The following is a 12,030-nucleotide window of genomic DNA, read 5'->3' on the forward strand; positions in this document are numbered from 1 at the left end:
CTTTTCTCCAAGCGTGGTTGAGGTGTCCAACATGAAGTGAGACATTTACTGCGCCTTTAATTTCCTCGGAACTAATTTTTATTTTTTTCTCTCCCAAAGCAAGCGTACTTGAGGGTTACACTTTTTTTTCCTTTGCGCACCTTCCTGCTAGACACCTCACAAGTCAATGAAACGTTTAGATGTCAATAAGCCAATTGAACACATTCAATCGCCCTCTGAGGGGCTATTTTCTTTCACTGCGAAATATGCGAAGTACGTCGACCCGTAATATACGAGCCAGCCTGGTGAGGTAACTACAAAGTACTGCACGAAAGCACTGCGTGAAGCCAGTCTCCTTTTTTTTTTCTCTCGTCAATCTCCAACTGCACGCGACTGTCTTCAACAAAGTATCGGCATTTGCGCCTCCAGTTCCGCCAGAGAACTCCTAGCGAGCGGCGTCTGCGAGCGATACTCTTTAGCTCGAAGCCCGAGACTGCAGTATAGTTTCCTCGTCAACCGGTCACGCTGCTGTCTGCGGACGCTCGAGGAATTTATCAAAACACAAACGGCATCGATGAGTGACAGCTGGTATTCCTGGTTACGCATACAAATGTGCTTGATACCGCGGGCGCTCTCCCTTTCGGCGCTGCAAAAGAGGCCAGTGAGAGTGGCAGCGACACGATAGCTATGCAGCCGCCGCAGAGTTTTTTTTTTCCCCTCTCGTAAGCATCGGAAGCCTCCGCCAGACAGAGTTAGTCGTTTCTCGGGCAGAGACTGCCTAGTGAGTGTGCTCAACTCTACACGAGGTCAGAGCCGGGCGAAGCGCGAGACCGCTCCTAGCCGGCGAACGACCGGCCCTGCGGGAGCAGCCGACCAGCGCCGCGCGGGCGGCTGCAGTGGCGGCGCGCCGCGCGTCCCGCACGCCGCCGCCGCCGCCGGGATCATCGGAGAGGGGGGGGCGCAGCCGGCGCGGCGCGTGCTGTCAACAAGTGCTGCCCTCGGCGGCTGCGGGACCCAGTCGTCATCGGAGCTCGAGCATGGCCGGTGGCGCTCTCCAGGCGGTCCTCGTCGCGCTACTGCTGGTGGTGGCCGGCTGCGGGGGCCGCTGCACCGCCGGCGGCGGCGGTGCCTCGTCGTCCTCAGGGTCTTCTTCGGACCAGCGCCAGCTGAAGCTGGACGCGGTGCGCCACCAGATCCTCTCCAAGCTGAGCCTCCGCGAGCGGCCGCCCCAGCGCCGGGAGCCCGCGCTGCCGCTGGCCCGCGAACTGGCCCTCGAGGCCCTGCGCCGTGTGCACCTGCTGCCCGAGCCGCGCGCGCTCGAGGACCAAGGGGCGCCCGACCCGAGGCAGGAGGACGACTACTACGGACGCACCGCAGAGATCATCGCCTTCGCCGAGCCCGGTGAGCACGCCCTCCTCTCCCGGAACAGCTCGCCAGCGACAGTAAGGAGGAGGGAGAGAGAGAGGGGGGCTTCCGCAAACTTTGCTTTGCTTCCTCCTTGCCGGACTCTTTTTTTTCCCCCGTCACCGGTGGGAGGCGTGCGGTCCAGGCAAGACTTCGCGATTGGGCTACATGCCCGGTGTGGCAGGTGGTTCGAAAATGGGTGGAGTTTGTTATTTCGGAACAGTCTCTTATCGTCCGTTTCTTTTTTTTTTTTTCGCGACGCCCGCAAGCCTCACGACTCGCCGGTACAACACGTGCTTCCACTGCGGTGTTGCGCGATAGAAGTGCTGGAAGCGCCTTCAATAAACACAGTAACCCTTCGCTTCGTCGCATAATGTGCACACGATTGCCTGCATAATCTAGCTCATTTAATGTATTCTAATATCACCCCGATTTATGTTGGTCTGCATTTTCGAGATCGTTACTCTGCCTGGACACCGGTTCACGGATGCCCATCGGATGCGGTCTCCAAAGGAACGTCGGCGACTCGGAGTCGCGTTTACAGCGCCATGCTTTCAAACCAGTTGTTTCGGGTTGGTCGACTGAGTATTTCTGTACACCAGCTGATGACGTTTCTTTGCCCGCAAACGAATACGACCTGCTAAGAACTACGCTGCGTCGAGCGTCAGCTTTCCACTTTCTCCGAAGACGTCCCGTATCGCGATCCGCGTTTGGGACGTTTTTCCTCAGTCTCTGGGCGGTCACTGCGGTTGTGTCCAGTCGTGACGATTTTGATTTTAATCATGCAATGCAAAGTCTCTGCACGCTCAGCGATCCGGCAGTTTGTTCCGATAATTCTGAGCTGTCGCAAATGCAGTTACATTTCACCACATTGCTTGAAATTCGAATGCACTACGCTGGGGCTGTGAACAGATGAATCACCTGGTCGTTCGCGAAGTTCTGGTATGCGCACTAGAACAATTCAGTAAACTGGTAGACTCAATCGCGGATCATACGTTGGTAAAACGAATGAAACTATCAGGCTAATAGTCTTTCTTTTTGTAATAGCCGTGCCGTCGCTCTTAATCACCGGTTTTACTGAGGCACGTGTTTCACTAGAACACTTTCACAATAGTGTTAATATGGTAGATCACTTCTAATCATTTATCAGACCTGAACACTTTGTTTGTATTACTTCGTTCTATGTTCTCCTTTTCCATGTTCTGCCACAAAACGATCCATGTAACATTACGTGAAACTTGGAGCATCGCGTGTCTGTAGACTGAAACGTAAGTTTAACCTCTGCTAGTGGTCGCTTCCTGCATTTTTAACCCGGTCGCGCCGAGAGCGTGTTGTCTATAGTTGCAAGACAGCAGCCCTTGCGAAAAGCAAGGTCACAACCCTGACCTCTGCCTGCATGTTATCCGGGAGTTGGCATGTTAAGTTGCCGTGGGAAACACATTTTGTAATGCCGACGATTTCGCGCTAAATGCATTCAGGCGTGGAAACTCTCGAGCCGCGCACGAATATGAGGAAAACGGGTGGAAGTGTGAATACATTCCAAATATGGTGCTTCGCATTTAAATAAGCGTTCCCTGCTGAGAAAATAGTGATCTGAAATGAATACCGTGGAAGTGCGTGGTTTTAGCATTGACAATGCGCGGCACTTATTATGATACAAGGACGAAGGAAGGGGTGTGTGGGCTAGAGTGTCAGGTCATACTTGCAATGGTCATTGTGGTCTGGCAACAAGCATCTTCTTAGTTTCCGCGTGTACTTGTTTGTTACCCTGCTCACGTTGACGAATGAATGGCCTGGTAGAAACACTTAGTCAGAAAGCTGAGCTTTACACTTTTTTTTTCGTCAAACTAATATTTTTTTTTTTGATCGCGGCATTCACTGCTCTGATTCGCTCCTGTAGCTGCCCTGTAGTGTTCCTATTAGAGCTGAAGGCAGACGGGAAACCGAATCAGGTGGAAGAAACTGACGTGACGCGCATTGAGCAATCCATAAAACCAGAAGGAGTGAGCGCAGGAGTGCGCCACCAATAATAAGTAGTACCTGCTGGATGCAACGCGAGACACGGGAGTAGTAGGCGTGCACGTCTCCGCTACTCTGTTCCGAATAAGGGAGGGAAAAAAATATATCAGTGAAAGCAATGTTTCCGGTTTAGCTGCCGCAGTGAAGGGCCCCGGCAAATACCGTATGAGCCGGGTGTACTCTCTGGCGCAGAGGTGGAGTCCGCTCCGACGACGTTTCCCCGTCTCGAGTGATCCTTTCATTGAGCGGATTGCACATGTCCGCACAAGGAGAGTGCAAACCCGTCGCGCGGCTCGCTCTCTTCTCCTCGCGTGAGCGATTTCTACTTTGCCGAGAAAGCGGATCGCAAGGTTAGGGAAAAGAACGCTGACTCAACAGCAGCGCCACTGCTAGAAATAAAGCAGCCTGTAAAGACAAAGATAACAAACGCTGAGGATGGCGGGGGAAAAATAAAAGAATAGACACGTCTCGATCCACTCGGTCCTTTTATACGTGACTGGTTTCGAATTTAAATTGCAAAATTAATACTCGAAGGGTCGAAATAATACGTGACCAGTGCATTCCACAGTGCGTGCCCGACTGTTCAATGGCTGCCCGGGGCCTTACGCTACCAGTCTGCAAGTGGCTGTAACCGCAGCTTACAAAAGCGCGCGCGCGCGCCGTTCGAAGTACCGCGAGCCTATCTTGCGCGTCGCGTTACGCGCAGGAGAAAAAAAGGAAATCGAGAGAGAGGGAGAGGGAAAGAGAAGGCTGGAGAGAAGGAGGGGGCGATTCAAAAGCGCGCCTACGGCCAGCGGGCCGCTTCTGGGGTATCAAAAGGCGTACTGTTCCGCGCGTGAAGGCTTGGCGCGTGTTCACGCTACGCGATCGCGTGGAGCAGCCCGCGGTCAGGTGTCTGTTTAGCCAACGCTGCCGGGCCGCTCGAAAATAGAGAAGAGCCGCAAGGGCACGCGAGACCGTGCCGCGGCTAGTATAGTTACGTTAACTCCCTGCCCGTAGCGGCTCCTGTTGCCTCGCGTTCAGCGATGAGGCGTGCATACGTATGCTGGGAGAGGGTGGAGATAATAACGAGGGAAAGGGGAGGAGAGGCAGCGTGCAGTTTGAAGGGGCTCTCTACCGCGCTAGAGGAACCGTATGCAGAGTGTGTGTCGTTCTTAAGCGTCGAAACTGGGTTTGGAAAGCTGGGTATCGTGCATATAGATTGCGAATGAGAGTGCTGAATACGGGCGGGGCAAGATCCGAATAGCCACACTGGTTAGCTTTTCGGGAGACATGTTGCAGCTCTTGGCACCATTTCTGATATTAGCACGCAGTTCGTGGCGACTAGAAAAAAAAATTGAAATCCGACATTTCGCTATCCTCTCCGCCTCCGCCTGAAAGGAGAGATTTGGTAATGGACGTAAAAAAAAAAATGAGCAAGGTAAGTCCACCAAGGCACAGCTTGGTGGCGTGTGATCATGCCGACATATGGCCAACATTGGGCTAGCATTTGCCCAGCGTTGCATGCCGCGCTGAATTAATGTTCGGAAGAATCGACTGTTGGGCACGTTGGTGCATGACTCGAAGATACAAGGCACAGGACGAACGAATAACGAACGCGGACAAAGCGCTTTAACGTTGTTGGACGTGTAATGCCTCTAACCTGCAGCACCTTAGTATTATGTGCTAACAACTGAAAGATTGCTAGAAAAATGAATTTCACTGCGAATGAGATGGATGGTTTAAGGCCTTTTTTTTTCTTTTCACCTAGGCCAAGCTCACTGCCCAAGCAGCGCAGATTATCAGCCCAATATGGGAAACTGATGTTCTTAAACTGGTCCTTTGTAGGAGCAGCTTTTGCTGCTACATTTCCGATATTGGGTTGATTGCCAAGCTTCCGTATAGGAGAACATGGTGTTTAAGCACAGATGTTCGGTCTTGCTGTTGTGCGCTCGCATCTATAGTGCAGTGTACAACACGCGCTTACCTTAGCAGCTGCACTACTGGAAGACATCACAAAGAGTCTCGATAAGGAGCCAGAGATATGCGTCGGCTGCAAAGTATTAGCGCATCACGTTAAGACAGCGTTCCATTGTTAATTTCAAGAACATGAGGACATGTTATTAAGAACATAGAACTTGAGCGGGTGCCCTGAATTTAACAAGCAAACCTCTTCCTGTTCTTTTGTAATGCAAGTCATCTCACTTCTGAGACCACTGTGAAATAATGGTCAAGATCACGCGTAAAGAAAGGTGATTGCTGTTTCCCGCTTTGTGTTTTGTTTGGAACGTCTGGAAGTTGCTTAGCAAAGGCTGCATGCAGCATTGCATTGAAAATGGTCTGAGCGCCGAGCGTGTTTAAACAAACATGTGAAACTGCTGAAATTTAAAAATTGAAACGTACGTCCGTCCTGAAAGAATTCGCTTTGTCAGATAGAGCTAAAGTAGTTGAACGACACTTTTCCCGGTTAAATGTAGGCGCGCAGGTTCTGAAAATTAGGTAGCAAAATATTGTTTTTGGCCAGTTAGTTGAGCTTTACCGCACGTAAACTGAACTGCAGTTTCAACGGCACCGGGAAAAAAAAAACTTGCAGTTCCCATTCAGCCGCCAATAAAAAACAATTGCGCACAAGTTTAAGAACCCGACGCTTTAATTGTTTGAAGTTTCAGATGCAGAACCGCAATGTTTAGACGGATGCTGCTGGCTGATACGGAGGTCCAAAATTGCCCGAATTGCCACTGAAGCTCGTTCACACTATGCTAGACCAGATATATTGCAACACGATGCCCTGACAAAGCTACTTTCCGAATTGAACCTGCTCTTGAGGACGTTTATACTTACCGAGTAGTTTCAGCAGTCTCTGCGCAGGCACTCATGAACAGTCGCTCTGCCTTCTTTTTTGCGGAGATTACTGGCGGCTGGTACGAGAGGCGAGAAAACCATCACACTTGCATGTCTCTCATCATCGATGCGCCGGAGAAATACATACTCTAGTGCAGGGCACACCCAAACAACCCCGACTATTAAGTAATAAGCTGCGGCATACGGTCTTATTACTTATACGGCCACATTAAACAGTAAAGAAAGAAGTCCCCTTCGCCAGTGTTAGCTCATACGCGTTGCTGCAATCATGCCCTGCACCGCCAGAGTTTTGCTTCTTTTGCCAGTGTGTTGCGGCGTTTTCGACGTTCGTTATCGCTTCCTCTTTATTATTTTTTTTGCGTTCTGCGGCCGCACTTCTTGCACCGTTCATTGCGTCTCGACTCCGCGGCGTGTAACACAAGTCGCCGACGTCAGCCACTCGCGCGGGAAGTCGCCTGAGCGTGAGCAGCAGCAGGCGCGCTTACGAGGCGCGGGACAGTGACCCGGCGGAAGCGCGGCGCCGTGTAGAGCACGCTTTATTACCTGCGCCGTGAAGACGAGTGATTCTCCCTTCGCGTACCTCGTCTCTTTAGTTACGTGCAGCATAGCAGACGCCGCGAGTGTGTCAATAGGTCCGCCGCTGCGCCCGCACGCCTCGGAGGGAGGCTTAACCAGAGCAGACCCCGTCGCGTCCGAGGCACGAGGAGTATATTTCGATCGTGGAGGTTTTGACTAATTCGTCCGCCTGGTGGCTTACTGAAGAAAACAAAAAAGATAAATATGAAAGGGGAAGGTATGGGGCGTATAGGGTCGTAGAGAGGCCACGGCGAAGGGATGGCACTAGCCGAACGTGTTGTGCCTAACCGATTGGACCACCCACATCTGCGGGTTCGGCAACGCTGTACGTAAGTTTCTATAAAGTGAATGTTGAGGAAAAAACAAAACAAATGAATAAAAAAGGAGCGCATTATTTTTTCTTTTGCCACTGCAGCCGCGGTGCATCTCTGGGTCGGGAGAGAAGGCGGAATCATGTCGCTGCGGTGACACGGGTTCCCGTTTACCGGGTCAGGGGATGTTGGCTCAAAATTCACCCAACTTCCAGTCTGACACGTAGAATGCGGCCCTTTTAGGGAATAACGGGCTCGTTGCCTTGTTTATTTTATGCCTGCGATAGTGAGCTACGAGAGAAGATCAGAAAGAGAGAAATGGCTACGTATTGCTCTTCAGCAAGAACGGAAACAAACGAACGAATAACCAAACACGCAAGGACTACCACATGCAGCCTTTACACTTTAGTGTGGCAGGTTAGGGCACTGGCCACATTTTTCTGCTTCAAACAGAATATGCGGCTGGTTTGTTTCATCCTTAATTAGACATATAGACCTAAATCAGTGAGTCAGCGTGCCATTGCGGAGCTCAAGTCAATCCTCAGCACACGCAAGCAGCCTTGCTTCCATTATATCGAAAGCAGTTGGTTCTGCAGAAATGGCTCTGGACACGGCGTGCGGCCGCGCAAGACTGCGAGCGCTCGCACAGGAGTGCCCGGCGCACCCTGGATTCATGATTGATTGTACCTCGCCCGGTAAATGGGGGACACGAGCGAAGTATGAAAGTGTCTACCATGACAGCGCCTTGCCACAAATGGTTACAGCGAACGCCCTGTTTGAAGTACGAGTGCCTCTTTAGGTCGACGGCTATGCACGGCGGCCACCTTTTGTTCGTTGGCCTTTCCTGTACCTCTCTATGCACGGTGGCCACCTTTTGTTTGTTGGCCTTTCCTGTACCTCTCTATGCACGGTGGCCACCTTTTGTTCGTTGGCCTTTCCTGTACCTCTCTATGCACGGTGCCCACCTTTTGTTTGTTGGCCTTTCCTGTACCTCTCTATGCACGGTGGCCACCTTTTGTTCGTTGGCCTTTCCTGTACCTCTCTGTGCACGGCGGCCACCTTTTGTTCGTTGGCCTTTCCTGTACCTCTCTATGCACGGCGGCCACCTTTTGTTCGTTGGCCTTTCCTGTACCTCTCTATGCACGGTGGCCACCTTTTGTTTGTTGGCCTTTCCTGTACCTCTCTATGCACGGTGGCCACCTTTTGTTCGTTGGCCTTTCCTGTACCTCTCTATGCACGGTGCCCACCTTTTGTTTGTTGGCCTTTCCTGTACCTCTCTATGCACGGTGGCCACCTTTTGTTCGTTGGCCTTTCCTGTACCTCTCTGTGCACGGCGGCCACCTTTTGTTCGTTGGCCTTTCCTGTACCTCTCTATGCACGGTGGCCACCTTTTGTTCGTTGGCCTTTCCTGTACCTCTCTATGCACGGTGCCCACCTTTTGTTCGTTGGCCTTTCCTGTACCTCTCTATGCACGGTGGCCACCTTTTGTTCGTTGGCCTTTCCTGTACCTCTCTATGCACGGTGCCCACCTTTTGTTTGTTGGCCTTTCCTGTACCTCTCTATGCACGGTGGCCACCTTTTGTTCGTTGGCCTTTCCTGTACCTCTCTGTGCACGGCGGCCACCTTTTGTTCGTTGGCCTTTCCTGTACCTCTCTATGCACGGCGGCCACCTTTTGTTCGTTGGCCTTTCCTGTACCTCTCTGTGCACGGCGGCCACCTTTTGTTCGTTGGCCTTTCCTGTACCTCTCTATGCACGGTGCCCACCTTTTGTTCGTTGGCCTTTCCTGTACCTCTCTATGCGCGGCGGCCACCTTTTGTTCGTTGGCCTTTCCTGTACCTCTCTGTGCACGGCGGCCACCTTTTGTTCGTTGGCCTTTCCTGTACCTCTCTATGCACGGTGGCCACCTTTTGTTCGTTGGCCTTTCCTGTACCTCTCTATGCACGGCGGCCACCTTTTGTTCGTTGGCCTTTCCTGTACCTCTCTATGCACGGTGGCCACCTTTTGTTCGTTGGCCTTTCCTGTACCTCTCTGTGCACGGCGGCCACCTTTTGTTCGTTGGCCTTTCCTGTACCTCTCTATGCGCGGCGGCCACCTTTTGTTCGTTGGTCTTTCCTGTACCTCTCTATGCACGGCGGCCACCTTTTGTTCGTTGGCCTTTCCTGTACCTCTCTGTGCACGGCGGCCACCTTTTGTTCGTTGGCCTTTCCTGTACCTCTCTATGCACGGCGGCCACCTTTTGTTCGTTGGCCTTTCCTGTACCTCTCTATGCACGGCGGCCACCTTTTGTTCGTTGGCCTTTCCTGTACCTCTCTATGCATGGCGGCCACCTTTTGTTCGTTGGCCTTTCCTGTACCTCTCTATGCACGGTGCCCACCTTTTGTTCGTTGGCCTTTCCTGTACCTCTCGTATGTATAGTTTAGGATTCCTGTGCAAAAGGCATGCCGTCTTGCACGTACGCTCTTAACACGAATACGCCTATATGGGAGTAAAAATGGAGTAAGCTCTCTTTTTGTGCACTCCCTCCAGAAAACAACTTACTCCCTATTCACTGCTTTCCGTTTAGAGTGTACACCAGGAACAGGCTGCTGTTTCTGGCTTTTCACTCGTCGCAGCTGTATGCGATTGAAACTACAGTCGTCTAGATTAAGCCCTCTTTCTTTACTAATAGTCAGAGATGTTACGAAGAAGAAGAAAGAAAACGTTTGCACTCTTTTGTCCCAATATTCGTCAGGTTTTATTACTAATTAGCCCTTGAAACGCAGCTTGGATTTATTTCTATATTTAAAAAAATCCACCTGAACTGTCCTTGCACTCCTTAGGAAACTTGGTATGTTTTGAAATCGTGAAACACCCACTGCTGATTTTGTATTGTAGAAAACAATAATATAATTTGCGAAATGTTAACATCGAAATCACCATGATTAGTCAAATAGGCGCATTGAGTAATTGCGCGTTCACTTATTCTTTTCGAAGTGCGCATGATGCGAGAAACCCTAGATACTGCGTTATAATAAATATAGGACCGCCGAAGGATGCCCTGCCATGCTCATTGCTTTGTAAAATATTATTTACTGTTTTCTCCACCTAGCGTAAAAAAATTCGTGCAGCTTCGATATGAAGAGGGTTGAATTTGTTTGAAACAAATAAACCACTGCCGGCGCGCTCTGAGAAAAAGCTGTGAAAAAAAAAATTCACTGGGAACACGTTATGTACAGTCACGAGCAAACGTTTACGGGACACGTGTGCAAGGAACAAATTAATGTATCTCCAAGTCGTGGTCCTTACCAGCACATGGAATAGTGTGCATCCCCTGACAAATTCAGGCATTCATCCAGGCGATTGGCTGTCGTGTCTGCGCCGAAATATTTTTTTCGGCGCACCACGCATCCAGTAAACATTTGCTGCCAACTGTTCTCACAATCTGAAAGGATTAAGCGTATATAAGAGCTTATGTGCGCTAATTTGCTTCAGGGATCCTTGAGGCATATTGTGAGTTCTTTTACGAGCCACTACACCGTCTACATTGATTTTTTTTTGGCGCTGCGATGTCCTGGTTGTTCCTGCGCTGTAGGCAACGACCTGCAAATAGAATTCTGTCGCGGACAAAAAGGCCGACTGAAGATTGCTGCCATAAACCGGTAGGTGGGATTACAGAAACTGATCAGAGATTGAGATCGACAGGTTGGTACAGATGCTCAGTCGAGCCTGCCCTGACGATTATGCGTGTTTTTAGCTTCGACAAAGGTGATTGCATTTTTGAATGCATCATCGCCTGCATGGTTTAACGGAGAGAATTTTCAAACGTCACGTATTCTGCGAGTGAACTTCTTCATTGCACGCGACGGTTGGAAGCACGGTGGAATAAAAAGGCCAGATTACAAAAGCAGCCGCGGCATTTCCTCGCTGACCCCCGGAGGTCACATTTGCGGCTCAAAAGCGCCGGCGACAGAGCGCCGGCGGACGCAGGAGGAAGGCCGCTTTGCGTGCGGACGGATTTGCGTGATCGACCGGCCTTGAGCCACAAATGAAGTGCCCCGCGTCCTCGTCATATCGGTCCCCTCTCACGGCCATCGGCCTGTTTCAAGCGCGGCTGCATGCATTGCCGCGGATGCGAATGTCCAGGTCCAGATAGCGGGCTATACCCAGCGCGAGAGTGGACACAGTTTTGCTGGCAGTGTACAAGGTGGAGGCTAGCTATGACCCTCTGTTTAAACTTCGAGTTCCGTCTCTATTATCACCCCTTTAAAACCCATTCTGTAGGGAAGTTCCTCTGTTCGCCATCTCGAGTCCCTTTAACGCTTCCTCACGGCTACTGCTGCTGCTGCCAGGAAGAATGAAAATAAAAGTGCACGGGTCTGCCCACTGGCTCAAGCAGAGCCACAACCGCTGCCACGTGCTGAAAGTAGGAGAGTCGAAAGATAGGAGAGGAAAGATTAGGAAAGACGCGCGCGCGCTAATATGTCCCGGGCCGATCCCGGAGGCAGTGAAATACCGGGCCGACCCGTGCCGGAGTGCTTCAAGCACTACGCCATATTTCCAAAAATAAATTTATTATCTTGGGTCCAAATGGGACCCGTAGCAGCTATTAAACCAGAACCAACCAACCACCACCTATCACCGCGGCAAACTCACACTCAGCGCTTGTTCAAGTGATCGCACGCAGCGACCAGGAGTGGAAGCGAACGTCTGTATGTATGGATGCGACACCGCACACCCAATACGAGTCACCCGCTGTCTCGAGCGGAGAATTCAGGCATAAAAACGCGTGGAGGCCTTAATCGAATAAGTCGCTCCGTATACGCGTTCCCCTTGGAAGACGCGGAGGAGCGCACGGAACAAACGACACGAAACGATGGAGCTCGAAACGGAAAAGAAAGAAGGAAGCACGCGGAAAAGAAA

The 12,030-nt window shown here is 51.1% G+C and overlaps 1 protein-coding gene across 1 annotated transcript in view; it reads left to right on the forward strand.

The window, feature by feature from the left end:
- The first annotated feature begins 1,001 nt into the window (after nucleotides 1-1,001).
- Actbeta (inhibin subunit beta) overlaps nucleotides 1,002-12,030 on the forward strand; it is a 138,082-nt gene continuing 127,053 nt past the window's right edge. The window contains exon 1 of the mRNA XM_077657866.1: nucleotides 1,002-1,380. Coding sequence (XP_077513992.1) covers nucleotides 1,017-1,380 — 364 coding nt within the window. The 5' untranslated portion in view covers nucleotides 1,002-1,016. The remainder of the gene's footprint in view (nucleotides 1,381-12,030) is intronic.

The sequence above is a fragment of the Amblyomma americanum genome, chromosome 3 (genome assembly GCF_052857255.1).
Source record: "Amblyomma americanum isolate KBUSLIRL-KWMA chromosome 3, ASM5285725v1, whole genome shotgun sequence".
NCBI classification, from domain to species: Eukaryota; Metazoa; Arthropoda; class Arachnida; order Ixodida; family Ixodidae; genus Amblyomma; species Amblyomma americanum.